The sequence below is a fragment of the Alexandromys fortis genome, unplaced genomic scaffold, assembly GCF_014885135.2.
Source record: "Alexandromys fortis isolate MF-2015 unplaced genomic scaffold, M_Fortis_MF-2015_v1.1 scaffold_22, whole genome shotgun sequence".
Lineage (NCBI taxonomy): Eukaryota > Metazoa > Chordata > Mammalia > Rodentia > Cricetidae > Alexandromys > Alexandromys fortis.
Genome location: NW_026067900.1, coordinates 4,405,570 through 4,417,807, shown reverse-complemented (window position 1 = coordinate 4,417,807; position 12,238 = coordinate 4,405,570). Strand labels below are relative to the sequence as shown.

General features: G+C 38.5%; 1 protein-coding gene across 11 annotated transcripts in view; it reads left to right on the top strand.

Annotated features, from left to right (window-relative positions):
• Nucleotides 1–12,238, top strand: part of Rnf111 (ring finger protein 111) — a 68,575-nt gene that overhangs the window by 27,926 nt on the left and 28,411 nt on the right. For 10 of the 11 annotated variants that reach the window (XM_050125776.1, XM_050125801.1, XM_050125795.1 and 7 more), the window contains 4 exons: nt 767–1,656; nt 5,740–5,866; nt 9,474–9,637; nt 10,648–10,842. In XM_050125776.1, coding sequence (XP_049981733.1) covers nt 786–1,656; nt 5,740–5,866; nt 9,474–9,637; nt 10,648–10,842 — 1,357 coding nt within the window. In that variant the 5' untranslated portion in view covers nt 767–785. The remainder of the gene's footprint in view (nt 1–766; nt 1,657–5,739; nt 5,867–9,473; nt 9,638–10,647; nt 10,843–12,238) is intronic. The other variant, XM_050125758.1, reaches the window with a different exon arrangement.

Genomic DNA, 12,238 nt, shown 5'->3' with positions numbered 1-12,238 from the left:
CAGTATAGGATCATCTGGAATCTCTTATTGCACACTATCACCAGAACTTGTTATTTGTATATAACTGTGACTAGTACTTGTTGATCAGCCATCCCTTATCTCACCTCTCCACCCCATTCTCTAGTCTTTGGTAACCTTTATTCTGCTCTCAGCTTCTGGGAGATTAAATTTTTTTGATCTCACATGTGAATAAGTTCATGTAGAAATTGTTTTTCAGCCTTCCTTATTTCGCTCAATGTAATGATTTATAATTTTGTCCAGGTTATTACAGATGAAAGGACTTCACTTTTTTATTGGGTGAATGGCATTCCATTGTGTATCTATTATATTTTCTTCGTCTGTCATTTGGCTGCTGAGGTCGATGTTGTAGTGAATGCTGGTGTGATTCAGCAGAATGGTTTCCTTTGACTGTACCCAGTGGTGGCACTGCTGGCAATGCAGATGGCAGTCTTTTGAATTCTAATTCTCTTCTCTAGTTTAATGAAGTAAGCTGAAAGGAGGTGTTTGATTTTGACCAAATATACTATATTGTGAAAGGTAGCAGGAATATTACAGGGTCCATTTGGTTACTATTAAGTTGTTGAGTAGTGTCATGCTAGTTAACTGTTTCTGAAAGTAGGGGTAGAAGCAGAGGTACTAAAAGAGTGTTCAGTGAGAAAGTTAAATGGCTGGCTTAGCTTAGTCGTGTTTTGGCTGCTGTAAGCTTTAGTCACTTCTGTAGCACATACATACTGAGTCCTTTCCATGTCTGGCTTGTGTCTCCTAGGCCTTCCTTAAAGTTTCCCATGTCTCAATGGACTCCTGAATATAACGAGTTCTACACCCTAAAAGTGGCTATGAAGAGTGGGACTCCTGATGTGCCCACAACACAGGAGAGTCTGAAGGGGGTCCTTCTGCACCCACAGCCCTTAGGGGCCAACAAGAGCTTCCCTGCAGAAGTGGAGATGATTAACAGCAAAGTGGGGAATGAATTCTCTCACCTGTGTGATGATTCAAAACAAGAGAAGGACATGAATGGCAACCAGCAAGAACAAGAAAAAAGTGGTGTTGTGAGGAAAAAGCGCAAAAGCCAACAGGCTGGGCCCTCATATGTACAGAATTGTGTCAAGGAAAATCAGGGAATCCTAGGGCTGAGGCAACATCTAGAGACACCAAGTGATGAAGATAATGACTCTTCCTTCAGTGAATGTCTGTCTTCTCCCTCATCTAGTCTCCATTTTGGGGACTCTGATACTGTGACTTCAGATGAAGACAAAGAAGTCTCAGTGAGACATTCCCAGCCTGTTCTGAGTGCTAAAAGCAGAAGTCACAGTGCACGGTCCCAAAAGTGGCCTCGGACTGAGGCAGAGTCTGTGTCAGGCTTGTTGATGAAAAGACCTTGTTTTCATGGTAGTGCACTGAGGAGACTCCCATGCAGAAAAAGACTAGTGAAGAGCAGCTCCTCTCAAAGGACACAGAAGCAGAAGGAGAGGCTGCTGGTGCAGAGGAAGAAGCGGGAGGTGCTGGCCCAGAGGAAGTATGCGCTCCTCCCCAGCTCCAGTAGCTCCAGTGAGAACGACCTCAGCAGCGACTCTTCTTCTAGTTCCTCAACGGATGGAGAAGAAGACCTGTGTGCATCTGCCAGTGAGAACCCCAGCAACTCTGCTGCCCCCTCAGGTGAGGAGGCTGGCGCAGTAGGTGCTGTGCCATTGTGCTTGCACTGTGTTCTCAAACAAGTTCTCTTAGCCTTCATTCTTACGCAGTATAATCAACTGTTAAACTGTGACTAATTCCAGGATGCTTACAGAATTTCTCGTGACAAAAATTAAGTCAAAATTAATTTTTGTATGTTAGTAAATTTTTTTAAGTAACTATTTTATTCATAACTTGATGACAGTAACAATGATGCTGGTGATGATTATGAGACAGGATTTTACTGTGTGGTCCTGGCTGGCCTGGAACTCACTATGTAGACCATTCTCTAGAGAACTGGGATTATAGATGGGAGTCCCAATGCCTGTCTCATAATTAGATTACCTTTATTCTTTTTTTTTTTTTTTCTTCAAGACAGGGCTGTCCTGGAACTTGTGTTATAGACCAGGCTGTCCTTGAAGTCACTCGTCTCCACTTTCCTAGCCACCACACCCAGCAAGGTTAACTTTCAAAGAGTTGACTTATGGCCCATGTTTTCTTCATTATTCCTTTAATATGTTTTACTTTTGTGATCTCTTTTTTTATAGGTAACTATTATTTCCCTCATGTTCTATCCTATTAAGAACATTTATAATTGCTATACAAGTCTGCTTAATCTTTTCATTTACTATGTTCTTGTTTACTGTTTTTCTTTTTGAGACTGCCTACTTGTTGTGGGTGTCCTTGATGTTCTTGGATCTTTGTGCTTTAGCTTCTCAGTGCTAGAATTTCAAAGCCAATAATGTGCCACCATACTAACTTTTCAAGTTAGTGGTTCTTGGAGGCAGAGGCAGATGAATCTTTGTGAGTTCCAGAACACTCTGGGCTTACCCAGTAAGAGCCTGACCCCAAGAAACAAAATAATAAAAATAAGTTGAAATGTTTGAATGGTTTTGTTACTTAGTTTTTACATTTTGGGGCTTGAACTCTGGTCCTTAACATGTTCTAAGCCAGTGTGTACCTAGAGTGGTAGGGCTCACTTTAATCCTGACAGTGCTACTAGAGTACATGATCATTTCCATGTGTTCTCCCATTTGACCCCACCTCCTTTCTCTCAGGTACATGCATAGAAAAACTATATTTAAGTAGAATAAACTTGTGTACATACTACCCTGGAGGTGAGTATGTGGTGTTTGCTCTTGTGTGCAAACAATCCTGATAATGCATTGTTTCTGAAGTTATAATTTAAAAAGCTGTTGTACTGACATTTGAACTGGTAAGTCTGAATTAAGGTTGGAACTAAGGTTAATTTCTTGAAATTAGGAAATTGGGGGATCAGGAAAGTTTTTTTGGTGGGGTGTGTGTGTGGAGGGGTCAGGTCAAGCCTGAGTATTGTTTCTTGGGAATCTTGTTGTGTCTTTATCTTTTGAGACAGGCTCTTGCCGGAATCTGGGTGCTCATGGGTTCATTTAGGCTGGCTTTGAGGGATCCTCCTGCCTCTGCCTCCTGTCACTGGGATTTATTTTTTTAAAGACCATGTCTCTTGGGGGTTGGAGAAATGGCTCAGGGGTTAAGAGCACTGACTGCTCTTCCAGAGGACCCAGGCTCAATTCCCAGCACCCATATGACAGCTCACAACTGTCTATTATTCCAGTTTCGGGAGACCCAACACTCAGACCCATGACAAAACACCATTGCACAGAAAATTTAAAGAAAAAACTGTCTCTTATTTATTTATTTAGATTAATATGACACAACATTTCTACCTTTCCTTTCTTCCCTCAAAACCTTCCCGTATACATCTTCCTGCTGTCCATCAAATTCATGGCCTTTTTTTATTATTGCATGCATATATGTACATTTTTATATATGTATATATACACACATACATATATATTCCTAAATATGACCTATTCAGTCTGTATAATGTTACTTGTGTGGCCATTTTCAGGTCTAACCATTTGGCACTGGACAACCTCTACTGCTCCCAGCTTAACTCGGTTGCCTGTAGGCAACTCAGTTCTTGGTGTAGGTTTGATACCCTGTGGGCTTTTTCCCGTCTATGTCAGCATGTCCATTGTTTCACCCTTGAGTTATTATTTTGTTTGTTTTGGTTTTGTTATCATTATTATTATTATTGACATGGTGGTAGGGCTCTCACTTGCCTCTGCTTGCATAGCACTTTAGTTTCTGAGCTTTTCCCAGCCCTGGGAGAGCTTTACAGAGGTCTAGGGAAGATTTTCAAGTGTTGTGAGGGATGTCCCCCCCCCCCCCCCCCGCCGCAATTTTTTTTTCCTCCCTGAGACAGGGTTTCTCTGTGCAACAATCCTGGCTGTCCTGGAACTTGCTTTGTAGATCAGGCTGGCATCGAACTTGCTGAGATCTGCCTATCTCTGTCTACTACTGAGTGCTGGGATTAAAGGTGTGCACCACTTGACCAGAACTTTCCCTTTTTGTATGATGTTCAGCCTGCCAAGGTTCAAGCCTCCAGTTCACTGTTGAAACCTGCCATTTCCCTCCATTTTTCTCCTTCCTCCATATTATTTAGTCAGCATTTATTCTTTCTTTGTCACGTTTTATTTTTTTTTCGGTAATGAATGTTGTTTTGAAAAGTGTCCACTGAGCTCATGTGTTGCTGGAGAGTTGCATGGTGGTCCTTCCTCCATGTGTCAGAAGAGAGGAAAGCACTCGGGGTTGTTTACTCAGTTGGTCACATTCTCTCATGTGGTCAGAATGTTAAGACGGACACTGGGAGCAGGAGCAGCAGAGCCCAGTGTCTGTTTTAAATCATGATGTTCAAGAGCTTGTTTTAGGAAATGAAAGTGAGCGCCAGTGTGTTTATGGGGAGCATATGCTCAGCTGTTCTTCCTGGCTGATACTATGTAATTATTGATGCACTTATGTCCTGTCTGTCTTGGTGGTAGTAAATACTTCAATTACATTGCTTTTGGAAATTAGCATCAGGGGCTACAGCTCAGTGGGTAAGAACATAAGCTACTGTTGTGATGACCTGGATTCAATTCCAAGCACCCACGTAGACTCACAACTGTATGTAATTATAGTTCCAGGGGATCCAACGCCCTCTTTTGGCTTCCTTGGGCACCAGTCACATACTTGCATACATATAAAGAGAGCACTCATACACATAATATAAAAATAAAAACAAGCAAGCATGTGAAACATCAATCATTTATCAGGGGAAGCATAAATCCAAAAAGTTAAAATGAACCCTGACATTTTTCATTTCAAGGGAAATTATTTTAAAATAGTTTTGTTTTTCTTTTTCTGTTTTATTTTTTTGTTTGTTTTGCTTTCCAGACAGAAACAAATAAGGCCTGGAGAGATGGTTCAGTGATTAAGAGCATTGATTCCTTTATAGAGGACTTAGGTTCAGTTCCCAGTAGCACGTGTATATAACTCTAACCCCATGGGATCTGACCCCCTCTTCTGACCTATGCAGGCAAAACACCTATTCCTGTATAATAAAGTAAGTTTAATGAACACAAAACAGAATTATAAAAGCACTTAAAAGCATAAAATAAATTTTCAGAGTTCTCATAATTAGTGCTCAGAAGTAATAACTGTTAAGTTTCTCTCTAGCAGAAAATATGAAAATATGCAGAGATAAATAATGAAGGTCTTTTCATATCAGCATGCACAATTACTTATTCAACAATTGTATAGTTCCTGTGCTTGAATGTTTCATAGTTCAACCAGCTCTTTTTGATTAATATTTTAAAATAAACTTGTGTACCTGTGTAATTATAACTGAGTTAACATTTGAAAGTGTGTCATAGTTTATATATACTAAAATGTTACTAGCTGCTGTGCCAGGCTTATGCTCTTTACACACCCTCAACTCTTGGTCATCATTTCCGCCCCAAGTACCTTCCACTACCAGCTGCTCTTACTCCCTTTCCTGTCTTTTGCCCTATACTTAACATTTCTGAAGTTGTGGCAGTTTTGACTCATTTGGCTCATCTGTTGACTCTTCAACAACAAAAAAGAAATGCTGTATAACTTTCCATTGTTTTCATATTAAGTTAATAGTTTTCAAGGTCAAGATAAAACTTTTGTTTAGTGATTAGCCTACACATGTCTCTTAAATGTTTTGCCTTTTGTTTTCAGGAAGTATTGATGAAGATGTTGTGGTGATAGAAGCTTCCTTCACTCCCCAGGTCACTGCCAATGAAGAAATTAATGTTACCTCAACTGACAGTGAAGTGGAGATTGTTACAGTGGGAGAAAGCTATCGGTGAGTTTTTTCCCTAGTTGTATACTTGAACTTTTTAAATAAATCTTTTTTAAAAATTTATTATGTATATAGACAGTGTGCTGTCTGTGTATGCTGCAGGCCAGAAGAGGGCACTAGATCTCATTGCAGATGGTTGTGAGCCCACCTTGTAAGGACCTGGAAGAGCAGCCAGTGCTCTTAACCTCTGAGCCATATCTTCAGCCCTTTATACTACCTTTTAAATGTAGATATTTTAACATATTTGTTACCCATTCCTTCCAGATTTTCAGCTTGATTATAATTGTTACTAGAGTACTAGTTTTAAAGCCAGGCTACTTTAAATTCTCCTGGAGAAAGTAAGGCTCACTGTTGCAGACATTCTATTCCTTACCAGCAGAGCTAGAGTCTTAGGGGATATGCTATTTTTATCATTATCCCATTTGCTTTAAATAAAAAGCAATTTTACTTAATAGTTTAAAAAATGGGGTTTAATTTGTTAATGCTGGAATTCATGAACTATGGAGTTTAGCTGTGAGTAATACATAAATTTGGGTATAATTCTGAATTTACTTATTGATATAAAAATAGCCCTTGTTACTTGCTTATTATTCTCATTGATATGCATGAAAATTGTGCTATTATGTTATGGTGTAGTAGGGAGGCTGCTTGTTAGTTTCCCGGCTGCCCAGACTTCCGAAATAACCACACCAATTTCTTAAGCATATGTGAGTAGAAAGAGTTCATTTGTTTAGATAGATATCTGGATATGCCGTGCCTCTTTTGTAGAATTACTTCTGACACCATGGCCCCTTGTCTGAAAAAAATATTTACCCTGTGCTTAAGGTGATGCCAAATATTAGTGGTAAAGAATTACTTATCTAATACACTAAACTAGTCTGTGAATGAATATTAATTTTCATATTAGAATGTCTTTAGACGTTCATTTGAGGATTGTGTATGCTTTTCTACTTGCTACTCCCGTTAGAGTATGGCTTTTCATGGCAGGAAAGTTGTTTTTTGTTTTTTTTTTTTCTTTTTTAAAGAATAATATTTTTAAAAATGTGAGGATTATTTTTTGTATAGTTTTTGCCTGTGTGCATGTATGTGCTGTGCCACTCGAGGCTAAAAAATGTCATCTGGTTCCCTGGAACTGTAGTTACAGAGAGCCAGTAGGACAAACCCTTGTCCTCTGTCAGAACAGCCAGTCCCCTTAACAGTTGAGTTATTTCTCCAGTCTCATCCCCTTGATTGCATTCTAAGTGATTTCTTCAAACTGAGGAAATGTACACTTTACAGTGTGTGCCATAGGCTGTCACAAGTATCCTGCCACTGCTCCAGTTCAGTTTTTGTGTGTTATCTCTCAATTATTAGAAAGTAAGACTTGTTTTCCTTGTGGAATTGGAGGTGCTTTTACCAAACAGAAATATTCCTTCAAGAGACAGTGATCTTGAAATGAACCCAGTCTCATGATACTTAGGTAGTTTCCTTTTATTCTCTGAGGTACAGTTTGTCATGGTTGGACTGGTTCTTGGCCCTGTGTAAGAGAATACTTCTTTCAATCTTTCCTGTTAGGATTTACAGCAGTTGCTGCTGTTATAGTGGCCTTGAAGACCTCTGCGACATTGTTACCTTATGTTTGGACTTGTGCTCTGTCCAATAGTCTGTCTGCCAGGGTAGGCGTGGAGCTACCTGCTATTGACGGCTTTCATACTCACCATAGATTCTGGGCTTCTCAGTACTTGTTTTCTTATTTTTTTTAAACTTAGATTACTTTTATTTTTTATATTTATTTTATATGTGTATTTTGTCTACATGTTTTTATGGGCATCATGTGTGTGCCTAATACCCACATAAATCAGGAGAGGATGTTTGATTCCCTAGAACTAAAGTTTTTGTGAGCAACCGTGTAGATGCTGGTATTAGAATCAGGGTCCTCTACAAGAACAAGGAGTGCTTTTAATTTCTAAGCCATCTCTCCAGCTCTAAGATTATTTTATTTGTGTGTGTATGAGTATGTGCACTTTAGTCAGATACTCAGAGAGGCCAGAACAGAATGTCAATCCCTTTGGAACTAGAGTTACAAATAGTTGTGAGGCACCTGATGTGAATGCTAGGAACCAAATTTGGGTCCTCTGCAAGAACTGCAAGTTCTCTTATTAACCACTGAGGCATTTCTCTAGCCCTTTCTCAAAAAAAATTTAATGGAGATATTTGTCCTCATAGATTATTTTGTTTTAGATTTATTTATAATGATGGCTCATGATGTGCAATGCTTTCTCATATGCATTATCTTTGGTTAGCTTGTCTTAGGAATTGCGTTTGTATTCCTGTCTTTTCAGAATTTTAGGTCTTGAATTTATTTTTCAACTTGTGGGTTCTAGCATTGTTAAGGACAGTTTAGCCCACTTTAAATTTGATATTTTTTTCTTAATGGTGACACCCCTGCTTAACCTTGCATATTAGTGAATCTGGCTCATGTTTGCCATACACGCTGATGATAAACTTACAATACGTGTAGTTTTACACTTTGTCTGAGCAGATGGAAAATACAAACTCCATAGCAACCTTTGGTTTATTTGCCCCCCCCCCTCATTTGTTTATTGAGACAGTTTTTCTATGTAGCCCTGGCTATCCTGGAGCTCACTCTGAAGACCAGACTGGCCTTGAACTCACATAGGTCTGCCTGACTGTCTCGCAACTGCTGGGGTTAAAGGCTCATGCTACCAACACCCAACAGTTTGCCTCATTTTGCAAAAACAGATTAAGGCCTGGAGGGATGGCTTTAACCGTTAAAGGCTAGACTTAGAACAAAAAAATAAAAGAGCAAAACAGATTTAGTTGTTTCACTGAAGCCTTAGGTAGGGTAAGAATATTTTCACCATCCCTAAAATACTCTTTCGTCATATTTTTTGAATATTCATCATATTTTGAATCCTTAAAAAACATCTAAGTGCCTGCGAGGAATTGAGAAAAGTACAATGCCATTCACTTAAGGTATTTAAGGTTGTGAGTCAATGCTTAAAGTAGTTTATATGAGCAATGCTTTTTGTGACTCACAAACCCATAGACTAGCTAGCTAGTGACTTCATCTCTGCCAACTCCAGGAACTCTCTCTGCTGTCTTCTGTGTATTACGTTAGGATAGGACCAGAAGCTTGGCTTGGCACAGGGTTCCCAAGGTTAAATTCTGCAAACCTAACCTGGGGCATGATTATACAGACATGACTGTGTGTATCATATTTGGGATTTGTGTGTATGTTCCTTTATTATAATGAATACCTTGGGACATTCCTTGCCATTTATGATAATATTTATAATCCAAGTGAATATTCAAAGCAGTGGTTACCAAGAACAGCGTTCTGATCTTTTCATATGCTTGAATGGTTGATCTGATAGCAGCATCTCTTGTCTGCTTTGGTCATCTTGTTGGTGGCACCTTCATTCAGCGGTTTATTGAGTGCCTGACATTGCATTAGTCATTGTTTTTAATTCAGTGACTTATTTCTTGGGAGAAGTCTTGTATGAAGAACTTAAGTGCTTTACAAGAAAAGCGTGTGAAGTTTTAGAGTGACTAAAAAAAAATCCATCCTTCATTTATATTTGCTGACTTGATGTTGACATCATTTAAGGTCTCGTTCAACCCTTGGGCACTCCAGATCTCATTGGAGCCAAGGCTCAAGTTCACATACAGGTCGGCCACAGGAGCCTCGAAACCGCAGTAGGATCTCTACTGTTATACAGCCCCTGAGGCAGAACGCAGCAGAAGTTGTGGACCTTACTGTTGATGAAGATGGTAAGTTGGAGTTGTAGCTGCTGGGTTATGAAGAGAATTTGATAAAATATCTGAAATGATCATTTTGTTATCATATGTTTGAAATTTACTCAATCATAATTTAATTTTTATGAGAAAGAAAGTATTAATCAGTGTTACCACTCATAAAATCTATATTCATTTACATTTGTAAAAACTTTCAGAAGACATCAACATAAATATTAAAAGTTATAGCTAATGTTATAAAAATGGTCTGTGTACAAAGGGTGATAATGAGGTGCATTATAAATGATCACATTTTGTCCTAATAGTTCTTTGCAGAAACACCTGTTGCCTTCTTAGTTTTCCTGGTGAGGACATGGAGAGTGGTTAAGAACAGTGTTGTTGTGCTGTGGTCAAATCAGAAGCACTGGCTGGGCAGCCTGATCTTGGGATTATGCTGTGCCAGAGAGTGCACTTGATGGTTTGATAGTCTGACCACGTGGCCCAGCAGTGGAACTTGGACTTTGCTCTCACTCTTTTCTTTGTGATACAAATAGACCAGAAAACTTAGGTACTGGAACTTTTTTTCTCTTAGTTCTAGGGATCAAACCTAGGGCCTCACACATGCTAAGCAATCACTTTACCACTAACATACACTCCTAGTCCTACTAGAAAGATTTGAATATCCATTTAACTAGATTATATAAGCACATGTTGGGGTTTTTAAATATAGTTCTTATCTTTCAATGACATTTCAGTTTGATGTTGCAGTGAAGTTTCATGAAAGCTTTCTTTACTGTGTGTTATACTTACTAGGAAGTTTGTTCTTAATGCTCGTATCTTTATTTTAGTCATTATCATAGTGGCATTAACTTGTTCATGTGTGGGGAATATTCCTATAACCAACACTTGACAGGCCATAATAGAGGAATTCTAAGACCAGCCTAGCAAGAGACTGTCTCAAACAGGAAAAATAAGTTAATAATTCAAATTAAAATCCATTATTTAATCTGCTGTGAAAAGCTAAGTTGGTGTTTTGTGTTTTGTAGAACCTACTGTAGTACCAACCACTTCTGCCAGAATGGAATCACAAACTACTAGCGCTTCCATTAGCAATTCTAATCCGTCTACCTCTGAGCAAGCCTCTGATGCTACTTCAGCTGTGGCCACTAGCCAGCCTTCCACAGTGTCAGAGACTGCAGCTACTCTCACAAGCAATAGTGCGGCTGGTTCTTCTGTGGGCGGTATGTAAGAATGTTGGTACTCTTTCACAGTGTCGCTGAGTGTATTCTTAGACTGTGAGGTACTCCTGTGAGCAAATCATTGTGTATTATAATTATACTGTGATATAATACTTGAATTTAATGTGTTGTATGTCACCAAAATAGTTTAGCTCAACTAAGAGAACTTGAGGAAAACCAGGTGGCTGATAGGGAACTCATGGACAGCAAAGCAGAAGGTAGATAAATTGAATTTCATCAAGACTTAAAGCTTGTGTATCAAAGTAATATCAAGAAAGTGAAAGTCCATAGAATAAAAGAAAAATTATTTGTCAGTCGTGTTTGATAAGGGTTCTAGTTCCCAGAACACATAAAGAACTATGAAATAATAAAAATAAAACAACATAATTTTAAAGTAGACTAAGGATTTGAACAGATAGTTTACAAAGGCCAGTGAACAATGAATCCCATGCGCAGATGATTAATGATATGAGATTAAATCAGTGTTGACATACATGGTTGCATCACACCTACACAGGTGTCCATAATTTAAAAAGAACAAACAGAAAGAGAGTCACCAGAATGGTCATAGGTAGAGAAATTGGAACTCTGGTGACAGCTGGTAGAATGCAGGAAGATAAGCTGCTGTGAAAACCATGACTGTTCATTGTGAAGTTCCAGCAGTTACACTCCTAGGCATATTCTGAATTTAAGATGGGGATAGTTTTCCAGGTTTCAGTGATGTCATTTATTCTACTTTTGTTGCCCCTCGTTCTTCTGGCATTATAGATAAGAAATATTGCTTAACCCAAAGGTCAGAAAGAACTCTTTTCTGTTTATTTGGCTTGAGCCCAGGACCTCAAATATACTGAGTGTGTTTTCTGTCGCTGAGCTATATACCCAGTCTAAATTAGAGTTTTGTATTTTTATCTCTGATTATAGTATTTCTTGTGTTTCAGTTAGTAGTTATATTGTTGCCTCTCTTGCTTGCTTAAGGCAGCTTGATGTCTGTCATGAACAGTGGTACAAACAGAAGCTTTCTAATAAGGACAAATCAATAGATGCTATAGCTCATAAATTGACTATATCAGTATTTTTAATGAGAACACTTCATGGTGTAAAATACATTTTGCTTTTAATTCTGATAATATCTCTGTGAGTTTCATTGAGCAGTCTAGAAAATTACTTAATGGGTACTAAATGGCTAGATTCAGTAAGACTTTCTTTTCTGGAAAATTGAAGACAGAATTGAGAACTATCCATGGAGAGATTTCCCAAGGATGTCTTTCATATACCATGGTTTCTGAAAAGAAATGTAGGCAGAAGCAAAATGGACTTTAATTTGTTGAGTGCATTTTTACTTGGCATAATATATATTATATATAATTATATATATTAAATATATATATATATGAACCAT